The 13,693-nt window shown below is 36.4% G+C and overlaps 1 protein-coding gene across 7 annotated transcripts in view; it reads left to right on the top strand.

Moving 5' to 3' along the window:
* KIAA0825 (KIAA0825 ortholog) overlaps window positions 1–13,693 on the top strand; it is a 196,342-nt gene that overhangs the window by 124,907 nt on the left and 57,742 nt on the right. For 6 of the 7 annotated variants that reach the window (XM_039384850.1, XM_027728962.2, XM_039384851.1 and 3 more), the window contains 2 exons: window positions 2,332–2,487; window positions 8,283–8,377. In XM_039384850.1, the coding sequence (XP_039240784.1) occupies window positions 2,332–2,487; window positions 8,283–8,377 (251 nt within the window). Of the gene's footprint in view, window positions 1–2,331; window positions 2,488–8,282; window positions 8,378–10,145; window positions 10,552–13,693 lie in introns of those variants that run through there. The other variant, XM_039384847.1, reaches the window with a different exon arrangement.

The raw sequence follows: 13,693 nt of genomic DNA, 5'->3' as shown, positions 1-13,693 counted from the left end.
TCCTGACCAGATTGACTCGCAGAAGGACTTAACTGTGTTAGTTTGAATTGCCTTTGAAACCATTACAAAACATTTTAATACTGAAATTATGTTTAATATGCCTGACTACCAAGAAATAGCCTTGATTGTCTGTTCAAAGATTCACCCTTTTGTTTAGAGACTCCTTGAACTGTAAAGGGATTGTGTTCTTAAAATTAGTTTAGAGATCTTTATGCTCCACTGCTTAGTAATTGTGTATGAGAACAAATTGTCGAGACAGAAAATTGTCTTCTTAATAATATTCCTTAGAAAAGCAGGTGAAAAGGGATATGGATTCTTGGAAACTGTATTTGAAAATAGAGATATGATGTTATAAAGTACTGTAGTACTCAAAACAGTCTACAGTCCTTCATGTATTTATTAAAAATAATAATTTTTAAAAGCATTTTTTACTAATGGCAACCAAAGAGAAAATTCTTTGGAGGTGTCAAGCTCAATAACATTCTGTCTTCTTGGTTTCATGCCCAGTCAGTGCAGTGAGGATATAGTTCACATGTTTACACATGTGATTTAATATTTTCACATTTTTGAAACATGACCCTTTCAGAGCATACAATATGTACTATACTAAGGAGATCTTAAAATAATATATTTACCATTGTTGAATAAGTCTCTTCCTGAAAACATAAATCCATAGTATCCCAAAGACAGAAAAAACCTGTAGTGGGAGGTGAGCTGTATACCACTTGAATTGTTCAAACCCTAGCAAGCATGGACAGATATTTCCAGTATCGCCTCTGAAAAACTGACACAATGTGCTTCTGCTGGCTCTGTGGCATCCAGAGGGCTGGGTTGCTTTAGTACTGTCTACAGATTTTGTGAAAATGTGTACATGGAAGCCAGTAAGTTTATGAAAATTTGATAAATTTATAGAAATAGCTTTTAAATAACATCCTTCACAATAATTCTAAGACCTTTTTTTATGGCATCAAGTCATGAATGAATGGGGAAAACCCAGATATTTTGGAAGGCTGAAAAAATATAGGTAAGAGATTTAGCGTGTGTTTTCACAACTGGTTTGTGATGTTGTTTTAAGTGAAAAAAGCTCATTTTTTCCCCTTTTGTTGTTTGTTTGTTTGTTTTTGTTTTGGGGTTTGTTTGTTTGTTTAAAATACACTAGGACGATTTTGCGATTGTCTTGGTCAGTCCTGACTTTTGACTGCAATCAGCAGAGAGAGGCAGCTCTTGCCTTTGAGCTTTTCCACTCCTAGGCCCCCCTTTGTATTCATATTAGAAATTGTGAGGCTTATTTATCTGCATGAAACCTTTCTTTTTTTCTGGCTAGTTTCACAACATGTCTTAGTGCCAACACAAGAAACAGTCTGTGTGGATTGAAAGGGAACTTGTACCTTTCAGGCCAGGCCACAGCTGGATAAGTGTAAAAGAATGATCAAATGCTTCTTTTAGAAAGACCCACTGAGGGACACAGGGTGCCTTGGCAGGTAGTTTACATGTTCTTTTGCCTCAGTAGCACTGAAAATAAGAGGAGCATTTGCTCCCATCTTAATGAAGACTCACCTGGAGTATATGCTCGGTGTTATGGCAATCCTATCATTATGGACTTCATTTTAATAACAATAAACTGCTAAATCACTGTAGTTCTTCCAGCACATAGATGTGTAAATGTTTCATTATCTAGCTCTTCATAAAATGGTTCTATTTAATCAAAACACTTCATTGGCATGCAGTGATGATTTATTTACATAGTAGTTGAAGAAGTGAAAACAGGAAAGATTGTGTCCAAAATAATCATGCATCTGTTACACTATAGTTTCTAAAATTGCCATGTAAATAATAAATTACTTCTAGTCTTTGAATGCTTAAATAGTTAAAAATACCTTTGAAAAGTGAAGTGGGAGAGTATTTATTTCCTGTGTTTAAATAACTGGTTAGAGCATGTTCATCAAACAATTGATTCGCAGTCATGTAGTAACTATTGAATGTTGTTCAAGAACTTTAATAGAAAGTAATAAAAAACATTTGTTGTTCACTTCCACTAACATATATATATTAAATGAGAACTTATATGCAGAATTTGATGACAATTTCCAAACAATAGCTTAGATTATTCCGATTTGCTTCAGTTGGATGTTCTTGGAGGTTATTTCTTGTTTGCTGTAAAATGGTGATACTCTTAAAAAGGTTTCTGTTTCTAAGAGTTTGCCTATTCCCTACTGTATTATAAGGAACTTTTATCAAGCATACTGTAAAGTTATGCTTGAAAGGTAGGTAAATTTCGCTTAGAAAGCTAGGTCACCTATAGTGTTCTGTGGTTGCTTTTTGTTCCAAAAGGAATATTTGAAAGACCAGCTGTCTTGTGAGAATTCTTCTGAAGATGGTGTTATGTCCAGTCAATGCCTGCCTTTGACGCTGAAGGGCAGAGAAGAGCAGCCTGTCTTCAACCCTTTCCAGGTGTACAGACAATCTTGTGCAAAAGTGTTCAATCAGGTTTGTGAAAATCTGAAACCTTGGTTATAGCATAATTTTTACTTGTCAGTCTTATTGTGATAATGACAGATACTGAATTTATGAAAATGGAATTAATTACATGCGTGCATGTGATGAAGTGCGAAGGAATATTATTACTCGGGAATCTAATGAGGGTACCCTCTACAACAGCATGATCTTCAAAAAGCCATTATTGTCCTTTTCTTTTATCAGAATTATTGCACGTAGGAGCAATTTGCATTTACTTATACCTTCTGTGTCCAGTATAGTGAAGGAAAGCCCGTAAGTAGCAATGACATTTATTACATGTGTGCAGTGGTACACAGGGTTAGTCTTAATCCTTTTAAAGTCATGGCAAAACTCCAAATGCACATTTAGAATTTTCCTGATGGGTCTTTCGCAGGATTGTCAGTTAAGTAAAGGATACTTTGGAAATACAAAGATTTTACAAAACAGTGAAACTAAGCAGAGGTAAAACACAAAAGCATGAGAGCATCCATTTCTCCATTTTTCCTTAAGTCGTGGTTGTAATATGTAAAGGATTATAATTTATTTATAGAATTTAGTTTTCTGACAATGTAACAGAAAAGAGATCTGGTTGCCTAAATCTCTGCTGAAGTTCCTCATGACCAATTCATTACACAAAATGGTATATAGTTTCTGATAGCACTTAAAAAATCTTATACCGTTATTTCTCATATGTTCTTAATGCATGATCTGTCATTTTGATTCTGGCCCTCAATTCAAATATTTGAAAAGAGATGGTATTACAGTGGTGTGAAATTCACTTTACAGACTTGGGGTAGAAAGACATCCTTTTTTCAGCACAGGTGTGCTTATACACGGTGTAATCTCCTTTCCCAAGTCTGACTATTTTGGATTATTTCACCAGTTATATTGTGGTAAAATATACTGTTTTCTCTTACTTGTTTAATGAATGCTTAATCATTGTGTTCCAATATCCTGAAAAAGATGAATACTAACTCTATAAGGCTTCTCACTCCAGAGAAACATGCTTTATAGAATCATAGAATCAACAGAATCATACAGTGGTTTGAGTTGGAAGGGACCAGAAAGAAACACAGAATCACAGAACGGGTAGGGTTGGAAAGGACCACAGTGGGTCTTCTGGTCCCACCTCCCTGCTCAAGCAGGCTCATCCTAGAGCACATTGCACAGGATTGCATCCAGACAGCTTTTGAATATCTTCAGTGAGGAGACTCCACAACCTCTCTAAGAAATCTGTTCCAGGGCGTGATTACTCACACAGTAAGGAATTTCTTCCTCATATTCAACCTAGAAAGCCAACTGTATCCTGGGCTGCATCGAATGAAGTGTGCCCAACAAGTCAATGGTGGTGATTCTGCCCCTCTACTCTGCTTCAGTGAGACCCCACCTGAAGTGCTGCATCCAGCTCTGGGGTCCTCAACACAGTAAGGACATTGACCTGTTGGAGCAAGTCCAGAGGAGAACCACCAAAATTGTTAGAGGGATGGAGCACCTCTCCTATGAAGAAAAGCTGAGAGAATTGGTATAGAGAAGGCTTCAAGATGACTAATTGCAGCCTTCCAGTATCTGAAGGGAGCCTACAAGAAAGATGGAGAGGGACTTTTTACAAGGGCATGTAGTGACAGGAGAAGGGGGAATGGCTTCAAATAGAGTGGGTTTAGATTAGGTGTTAGGAAGAAATTCTGCACTGAGGGTGATGAGGCACTGGAACAGATTGCTCAGAGAGGTTGTGGATGTTCCATCATGAAAGTGTTCAAGGCCAGGCTGGTTGGAGCTCTGAACAACCTGGTCCAGTGAAAGGTATCCCTGCCCATGGCAGGGGATTGTACCAAGATGATCTTTAAGGTCCATCCCTTCCAGCCCCAACCATTCTATGATTCTATTCTATGATTCTATTTCCCAATGATATTGATATTGATAATAATGATATTATTAATTAGCTTAATTCCCTTTACCATAAAATTGCGGATTTATTAAGTAGTGTGGAAATGTCGATTTTTATAGCAGTGATCAGTATAGCTGAGAGTCTGGTTTCCTGTGAAGACTGTTACCAGTGCCTTTAGAAGATACCAGAGTACTGGCAAGGAACAATTATTCTTCTCAATAGATGTATTTGTTCTTAAATTCATTTGTTACTGATTGGCAACTGCCATGAAGCTTAGGAGTTTATAATCCATGATTCATTTTTTATTTTCTTTGTCGTTAAGTGGATATGTTTTTAATACATCAATCTACATTTTATCTTTTTATATAGAGGATATATCCTCTTGTTCTAGAGCAAAACAAGCTAGTAGTTTCACAACACATTTTGTCAATTAATTAATTATGTATTGCTTTTTAAAAGTTTTCTCTTAGAAGGGCCAGTTGGAATACACTTGGCAATACTGCCTAGTGCTTCAGCTCTAAACAGAGAATGTATGTTACACTATGTATGTGGCCTATCATAACATGTAAAATGTATTACACCAAATATATTACATAACTATATAGGAGCATGTCTACACTGTGCAGTGTAGATATACTCTTAGCTTCCTCAGTAGATGATTTCTTAAAATAAGTTAATTCAAAAGCTTTCCAAAAGATAATTGTTAGTAAACATTTTATGTATTGTTTGTTAGTATATGTAAAAAGGGGACCCCTGGTGGTCTAGTGGTTAGGATGCGGCGCTCTCACTGCCACGGCCCGGGTTCGATTCCCGGTCAAGGGAAACTCCCCTGGGCAGATGGAGCTCGTCAGCCCTGTAAGGCCATCCATCTAAGAGAAGGTCACTCTAAACAAACCTACGTCCTGAGGACCTCACTGCCACTGTCCAAGCTTGCTCGGCCCCAGCAGATGAACCTTAGGATTAAAGGGTGGGCTCAGTTCAGCGCACACTGTGTCTCACCAAAAAAAATCCACTGCGCAGGCTCGAAGGGTAAAGACCTTTCCCAAATCTTCGCTCGCGAAGACTGGCCATACCGATACCATACCATATGTAAAAATCACTGTACAGCAGGGTGATTGACTTTTTTGGTTGAGGAATACATTTAGTGAAGGTAACTCAGTGTAGAGCTGCAGTGGGAGCTGCAGATTGAGCTCTGGGTGAGAGAAATGGTGGGAACCGGAGTCAAGAGGCCTTGAACTGGCCGAGTATCTTTGCATAACAAAGGGCATGGGGACCTGTGGCACCAGCCAGGTGACCAGACACTCAGAGACAACAGGAGCCGTTCCACTCAACTGGAATACACTGGGCTATCCAGCGCTTAGACTGTGAAAGTATAAAATCCTGGGTAGTCCTTTATTCAAAGTCCCTCCTTGGAGGAACCCAGCTGAAGCTGTTATTTTGTTGTTGCACTGTAATAAAATTATTTAAAGGACCCAGATGTCTGAGACTGCTGTGGAATACTTTGTTTGACTGCATGAGAATGGGATGTGCAGGGAGTCAAGTGGGGAACCCATCAACTCTCTGAAACTGCCTGCTGCAAAGTGGTCTTGGTCCCAACTGTTAAAATCTCTCGTGGTGGTGGAGTAACTGACAGAGTGGCCCTGAATGATCATACAGGAAAGCTTCCTTAACTTTGTTCTAAAGTTTTGTAATGTTGTCCCACAATATCATCCCAAACAAGGATCACCGAACCACTATTTTGAGATCAACTCTAGCATTTTTGTTAATGATATGTAAATTTCTTACCTCCAGCACTCTAGTTCAGTAGCTGATTCTAGGAAGTGTGTAATTTCTGTTAACAATTTAACCACATCATTCTTACATTTCTGTAAAAATCTTGAATAATCACCATCTGGTTCTCGTCACTTTGTTGCTCTTGGTTTTATCTGTTTGTCCTGACACCTTAATCTCTGTCAGTGCTACTGCTCCTCTATTGTCTAATAAACTAGGATATGCAACTCCTCAACAGTATCAACAAATGCTACAAAGGAACTATTTTCCTTTCTTGAAGTGACTTTTTCAAAAGTCATCCTTTATTTTTTCCACAGAACTGATCAGTCTGATGGACTGAATTTTTATCAGGTTTACCTATAAATTTTTGTCTTTGTTTCCATGATTGTTGCTACTGGGTGTTTAGCTTCTCCTTTTTATCCCTCTTGATTTTACAAGTATTTCCTCCATGTTTATTTATCTGCTTTTAATTCAGTGTAGTGTGTAGAACAGTGTCCTGTTTTCTCCTGTGTTCTTCTTCTTGTACTGTTCTCTTAGTGGACTCTTTTACCCTTATTTCTGGTTTATCAGGTGTTCACCATTTCTTCTTCATTCACTTTCCACTTTCACACTCTTTTGTTCTTTCTTTAGCTACCCTTTTTTTCCATTTGTACTCTGTATTTCACCCTTTTTTTTTCTACTTTACTTTAAAGTGCATGTCCGAGATGAGGGTTAGGGAGTAAATTAAGTAAGGAGAAGGAAAGTAGTAAAATAAAGATGGAAGGAATAGGGAGGATTGCACTGATTCTGTTTCCCAGAAGATCTAAGTGCTGTCTGTAAGAAGGCAAAGATGCACTGCAAGTTATACTTTACTATATTTAGGTTTATTTTCACTGTTTTGAAAAATCATCATGAAAAGATGAAACCCTCTAACACTACTTTTTAAGTGTTAGTGAGCCAGGTGTTGCTTTATTCTGGCCTGAGATAGGTAGTGAATCATTCCAGCTACTTACGTCCCTTTCAAGACTTTTCACATATTTATACATTTTGGCAAACAAAGAAATTAACAATCCTTGGTTCTGAGTTACACAATTCTCTTCACTTAATTAATATTCTCTCCTTTATTGGCTAATTTGGTCTGCATTCTTTGGTCCCGTTATCATTCTTCCTTAGACAGAGAGTCTCCAACTTTCAGGCTGTAATGTCTTTGTTATCCTCTCTGTATCTTCTGGTTACTCCAACATGTCTTTGAAGGACCAAAAATTGTAACATCCTGGATGTCCAATCCTCAGTTCCCTTAAGCTTTGTTTATTGAAGCTTATCAGAACTAGTCCAGAGAAACTCAAATCTTTGCTGATTTCAAGATCAAACCACCAAGAGTCCGTAAAAAGAAACGTAACCACTTGCTGCCATTAGTTAAAGTTTAGGAAAGTTATATCATTTGCAACATCACAACAGTAATTTTTTAATTATTTCCTCCCACGAATGTTGAATTCTAGTCACTACTAAACTATTGCTGACAATGAAAAGTAATATTATTCAACAGGACTTACTGTTTTGTAAACAAAATAATGTTATGCGTGGTCTTTTGGCTACCCGCAATTATTCTAGATTGCTTTTAAGTAAACAATATGGAGTTATATTTGTTCATATTGTGTAGGTGTACTGCTGTTTATAATAACTATCTGGTGACTGGGGTGCCTTACAAAACAATAGGCAACTAAACCTTCACGCTAATTATGATACAGGTTACATCTTGAATTCCAGCTATACCGAGTTTTTAATGACAAACTCTTCACTGACAGCAGAAAATACAAATTGCTGTTACAAAACTATTTTGCTTTTTGGACAAAGAGTCAGCTCTCAGACAAAGTGATTGGGCACAATGCCATTAACAGTTGAAAGAATAAAAGTTCAAAAAAATGATTTATCTTTTTATAAACAATGACTACATCCCTAAATGATTTATAAACTAATTGCCATCTTACTGAAATAAAACTTCTCTTCTGTGGACATGATTGATGTCCTCTTTCTAAGTCCTGGTTCTAGACACCCCCTCCTTCTTGGTTAGTATATCACAGCTGGAGCTTTAATGTACTGATCACATTAATGCTGATTAATAACTAACTAGCTTCTTTCTGTGTATCAACAGTCAACCAGTACTGAATGGAACTGGGACTGGTCAAACTTGCTACCAAGTTGCTTGGGATTGAATCAGATGACCTTCAGGGTGCTGCTGACACACAGGTAATGGGATTTTGGCAAATAATCATGCTTTCCTCTTATGTTTTTTTACTTTATGATAACCAGTACACACGGGTTTTATTGGTGAAATTTGTAAAATATATTTTGCAATTCTTTTAAAATATGCAATATTAAAATGGAGCTACTTTTTTTCTAGTGTATATAATCCATACTCAGATGATTTTTGATTCCTATTTTGAGGAATCTAATATGTTCTTCCTGTCTGAGACAGAAGGATGTGAATGTGTGTTGATATTACACTTAAAATAATGCTTTAAAAAGAAATTAGTGACTTTTGCAAATCTGTTCTGTTCAGGGAGATTTCAGCACAAAATTTAGAGCATGTTTACTCAAGTTGCAAGGTATCTTAAATTTGTTTGGGGCATGACAAGTGTAGCTAGAAAGTGTTTCCTTAGTAGTTTTTAATTAATGAAAATTATTTTAATATTTTATTGCTTTTTTACCTGTAAAATTTAACTACTTAATTTTTAGGCAGATATATTTACTGCAAAATTAACACTTGTTAAATTCAGAAACAGCAACTTATTAAGTTCAGAAAATTTTAGGTGGAAAAACTGGGTATTTTTCTAAAATATTTCCCACTTACGAAAACTGGAAAATTTTCATGTTGCAAACTAGACATTCCCTTCTTAATTCTGAACACTCCTGATGATACCTAATATGGTCCTACAATTCATCTTTTAAACTGAATTGTTTCTCTATCTGGAAACCAGAGTAATAATTTCAAAAGTGTGTCAATTTGCATGTTAAAAATGTTTTAGTTTTTTATACCATTTTCTCAATTTATCACTAGCAGTTAGTCTTAAACATTTACTTCTTCCTTCATTTCATATATAAAATATTTGTAGAGTCTATTTCTAATCTTCTTTCTTAATTTTGTTAAGTTTAATTTTTTCCCCACACAAATTGTTCTTTCCAAAATTTTAATGCAATTGCCCAAAAAAATCCTGCTGGCAGAAATTTGCTATTCAGTTCTCCTCTCAATGTCCTCTGTTACCCACTACCAGGCAGAATGTGAGACTTCACAGACTTTTTGATCTGTACCCAGTAGTCTTATTTTTATGTTAAATGACAGAGACAATTCAGTATTATTTTTTTTTCTTTGATGGTTCTCCTCCTGATTGCTGTTTCTTCATTGAAAGTGAAGTATTTTGTCTTTTTAACATTTTCATAGAAGGTCTTAGAATCAGACTGGTTCTTGAACTTCCCTTCATGTTGATGTCATCAATATAAGCCAAATGGAGCAGAGGGTTGCTGTGATTTGTAGAGGGAACATTTTACATGAACATTTCATCTGCTCTGTTCTCTTGAAACACATTTTATTTTTCTTTTGGTCTCTTTATAGAGTTTAGAAAGAAGTCATGTATATGCCTTCTCTGTCCTTCTCTCTATTTCATGCCTTTGTCATATCATCTACTGTTGCTTTTTTTTTTTTAATTTAATAAGTGCCCTAATTGTTGTCATCCTTCCTAATTCAAAAATGTCTCCATTCATTGCCTTTCTGCATGATATGGAAATTCTCATCTAGAAGTGACATTATGCAAACCATTAATGATTAGCTCATGGATTTATTATTTTAACCACGCTACTTTACAGAACGGCAGATTGTTTAAATCCATTGTGATGATTAACTAGAATTGCCGATCCAGTATCTGCCATAGTGACCAGTATCTCCAACACAACTTGTCTTTACGTGACCCAATTTTTAGCATAGTTAATGTATGTCTGCACATATTTTCCTGCTGACTAGGACAGTTCTAGCTGATCTTGTGACTACTCAAGCAACCTTTTGCAGTGAGACTCAGGTGAGCACTATCTTTTGGTGATGCTCCATGATCCTTCCTAGAATTGCATAAATTTCAGCCATCTTGTGCTCAGGAGTTAAGGTTCAAGCTGAATGAGTGTGTGATTATTTTGACCTCCCATTTACGGTGGACCCATTTCATTTCTACTATTTGCCTCCTGAGATGAGTTAAACAAAACCAAGGGCAGTACTTGAACTGTGTCAGAACCATAAGTTTATAAATTGGAGTGCCATAATATTTTAATTATTCCTTCTTTGACACATGCTAAAGCTTTCCCTGATCAGTTCCTTATCTTCAGGCAAAAATATTTTTTATCAATTCACAGGGATACTGGAGAGATATATTTCCTTTTTTCATGTTAAAGAGAAAATACTGTCAGTTGCATCTGAAATAAAATAAATACTGTCTACTCTGGCAGAAAAAAAAGTGAAAATGCTTAGGGGACTCATTTACAGTGGAAATGCTCCCCTAACCTAGTTAATGACTGAGTTAGGTGAGAGGGGGTTATGAGAGCATTGTCCCAGAGCCAGCAAGTGTTAAGCAAATTAATTGGTTGGTGGTTAGGGGAAAGTAAAAGCATTTTAGGACTGGTTAAAAAGGGAATGAATTGTTGTCTGCTACTCATTGCTGGCTCCACACTACTGTGTGGATCTAATCCACACATTCTTATAATCCTCAAAGTAAAAGCATTCAGGTAGATTTTTCAAATTAAAGATGTAGATGGTTAATGATATTATTTTATTTCAAGGTTATAAAATATAGAATGCTATCAGAAGCAGTAAAGAGTAACATGGAAAACTTAATGTTCATCTGTGTTCACAATTAATACCTTTAGATTATGTAAGAAACTTTTCCTGCAGGAAGAAAAGGGAAATATAAGGGATTTCTTTCCTTTCTAGTTTTACTTCTGGTTTGGTCTTTTTTTACAAACATATATATAGGTAGTTTGAACTACAAGAGTAAAAGTTAAAACATACCTTTCAATAATACCTTTTAATATTGTCTGTTAACATTCAACTAACTTATGAACTTGTCTTACCCAAGTTTTAGAAAATATCCTGCATGCTTACACAGATGCATGCTGCTTTGTTGGATCTCAGAACTCACCTGTACATCCTGAGACATTTAAATACCAAATGAGAGTTCTTTACGTCTGATACATGTATTAAAGTGAGAAGAGCAATTATTATTTAATTCACCTGTATCTCAACTTTTAGTTACTGATCTGCTCATAAAGCAAAAGTTGTTATTGTCTGGCTAAATCTGCATGTTGAAAATGTTTCTGCAGTTTAGTGTAGCAATCTTAGTTAGCAGATCTCTTCTTTTTAACTGTCTGGCCACTGTCTCTCTGCGTATTATTATGTTAGTGACTGTGGTGAGTTGTTCCTGGCCAATGTCTGCATAGCTGGTGGCTTGCTCTGCCTTCAGTGGAGTTGGGGAGGGAACTGGAAGAGCAAAGTGAGAAAACTCCTGGGTTCAGCTAAAGACATTTTAATAAATGAAGCAGCACAAGTAAGCAAAGCAAAACAAGGAATTCATTCAGTGCTTCCCATGCACAGGCAGGTGTCCAGCCGCTTCCTGGAAAGCCAGGCACCACACACGTAATGGTTACAGGGCTAGGGAAACGCCATAGCCCCAAACATCCCCCATTCCTCCTCCATTCCCTAGTTTTTATTGCTGAGCACATTTATATGGCATGGAATATCCCCTTAGTCATTTTGGGTCAGCTGTGCCCTCTCCCAGCTTTCTGCACACCTCCAGCCCATAACGTGGTAGGGCAAAGTGGGACAAAGAAATGGCCTTGGTGCTGTGCAAGCAGTACTTAGCAACAGGCAAAATGCTGGTGAGTCGTCAACACTGAGCTACAAATCCAGAGCACAGTACCATACATTACCCTTCTTGTTTATGTACTCTCCTTTATACCGATATATAAGTTAAACTTGTGATCATTTATTTTTAAAGTATCTCAGCAACTTGTACATGGTTATAAGATATTATTATTTTGCTGGGCTTTGAGATGTGACCTTCACCTTCCTTCTGCAGTTCTACAGAACTTTCAGATGCACTGAATACTTTACTATGAAGAATAATTACATTCTGCTCAGCTATAATGATGAGAAAAAAATTAGGCATTTTTGTAACATGTGAAACCATTATCCAATTGCAATAATTTGCTGTTCTGAAGAGCAATGGCTGGGTTTTCTTCCTCTGCACTTAGGCAAGTTTCACAGAGCACTGGTGCCAGTGCAGGAAAATAAGTAGTGATTTGGTTGGAATGGTGTGGATCCTGCTACAGGAGAACTCTGAGGAAAATAGGAATAGACAGAGAAGAACTCATGACTGGCAAAGCCAATGACAGTCAGGTACAAGTTCTTCAGAACAGAAAATGTAACAACTTAATAACTGAGAAGGGAATGATAACACATTTTACCATAAGTGCATCAGGTGAGAATACCAAGTTAGAAAAACTATAGAAATTAAAACTAATATTTGTTCAAGTGGATAAGAAATGCCATGAAAAATGTCTAGATTGAAAAGCAGAATATGATTTCCAATAGATGTACCAGTGTAGCTCAAGAAGAGTTTTCCAGAAAGTGTTTACACAGTGAATTGACCTTACAGAGTTTTAGGTTGAGATAGTGTCTAATCAAGTTTCAGTCATGCGTTCCTTTGATAGATATTCTGAAAGCAGCTTCTGAAAGCAAGTAGGAAACCTGGAGTTGTTTATATATTGACTTTAAGGAAATTAAAAAAAATTAATGTTTATTTTCTACTAAAACTGGGTAAAATATGTAACTATGCTTTCTAGTAAAATTTGCTGCAAAGTATACAAAAACTCTCACATCCCTTGGACTCCAGATTATTTCTTAACGTAGTCCAGACTACATTCTCTGATGAACTGGTGGGCTGTTTGAAAGTGAAACGGCTTTTTAGGGAGGAAATAACTATTGTTGGCAGCAAGATTTTGCTCTAAGGTTAAGACAATCTTGTATCTAGTGTCTCTGTTTTGAAATCCTTTTCACTGTATTGCATTTTGCAAATACATTTGTTAATATAGTTGTGGTATTTGTCCCCACATTAGAGCTAGGTGATAAAATTATATGTTTTACCGTTGATTAAGTTTAGTAGAACTGAAATTAAGTCAAAAGCTCTTGTTTCGAATTCTGAATGATTGCAGGGCAAAATTTGCATGGCTCTTGTATATTCCAGTGAATACACAGACACCATCTGTTGAGAGTGGTAGCCATATGGTGAACTATTTATAGAAAATGTTTATATTCATTGTATTGTTGATTATCTAGATATCCAGAAAATGCTCTTTTAAAATCCAGTATATCAACACATGGAAAAATTTATTATGTGGTTTTGAAATTGAAAAGAGTACCAGCAAACTGCGTGTGTTTGTTGTCTGTGAAAGACTTTCTATACAACTTTACAAAAGCCTCAATCTGAGAAATGAGTGAAAAAAAAAAAATGAGTGAAAATGGTAGGA

The sequence above is a fragment of the Pipra filicauda genome, unplaced genomic scaffold, assembly GCF_003945595.2.
Source record: "Pipra filicauda isolate LSUMZ 115617 unplaced genomic scaffold, ASM394559v2 scaffold37_size4185640_pilon, whole genome shotgun sequence".
Lineage (NCBI taxonomy): Eukaryota > Metazoa > Chordata > Aves > Passeriformes > Pipridae > Pipra > Pipra filicauda.
The sequence above is the reverse complement of the archived record's forward strand: the minus strand, read 5'-3'. Positions and strand labels throughout refer to the sequence as shown.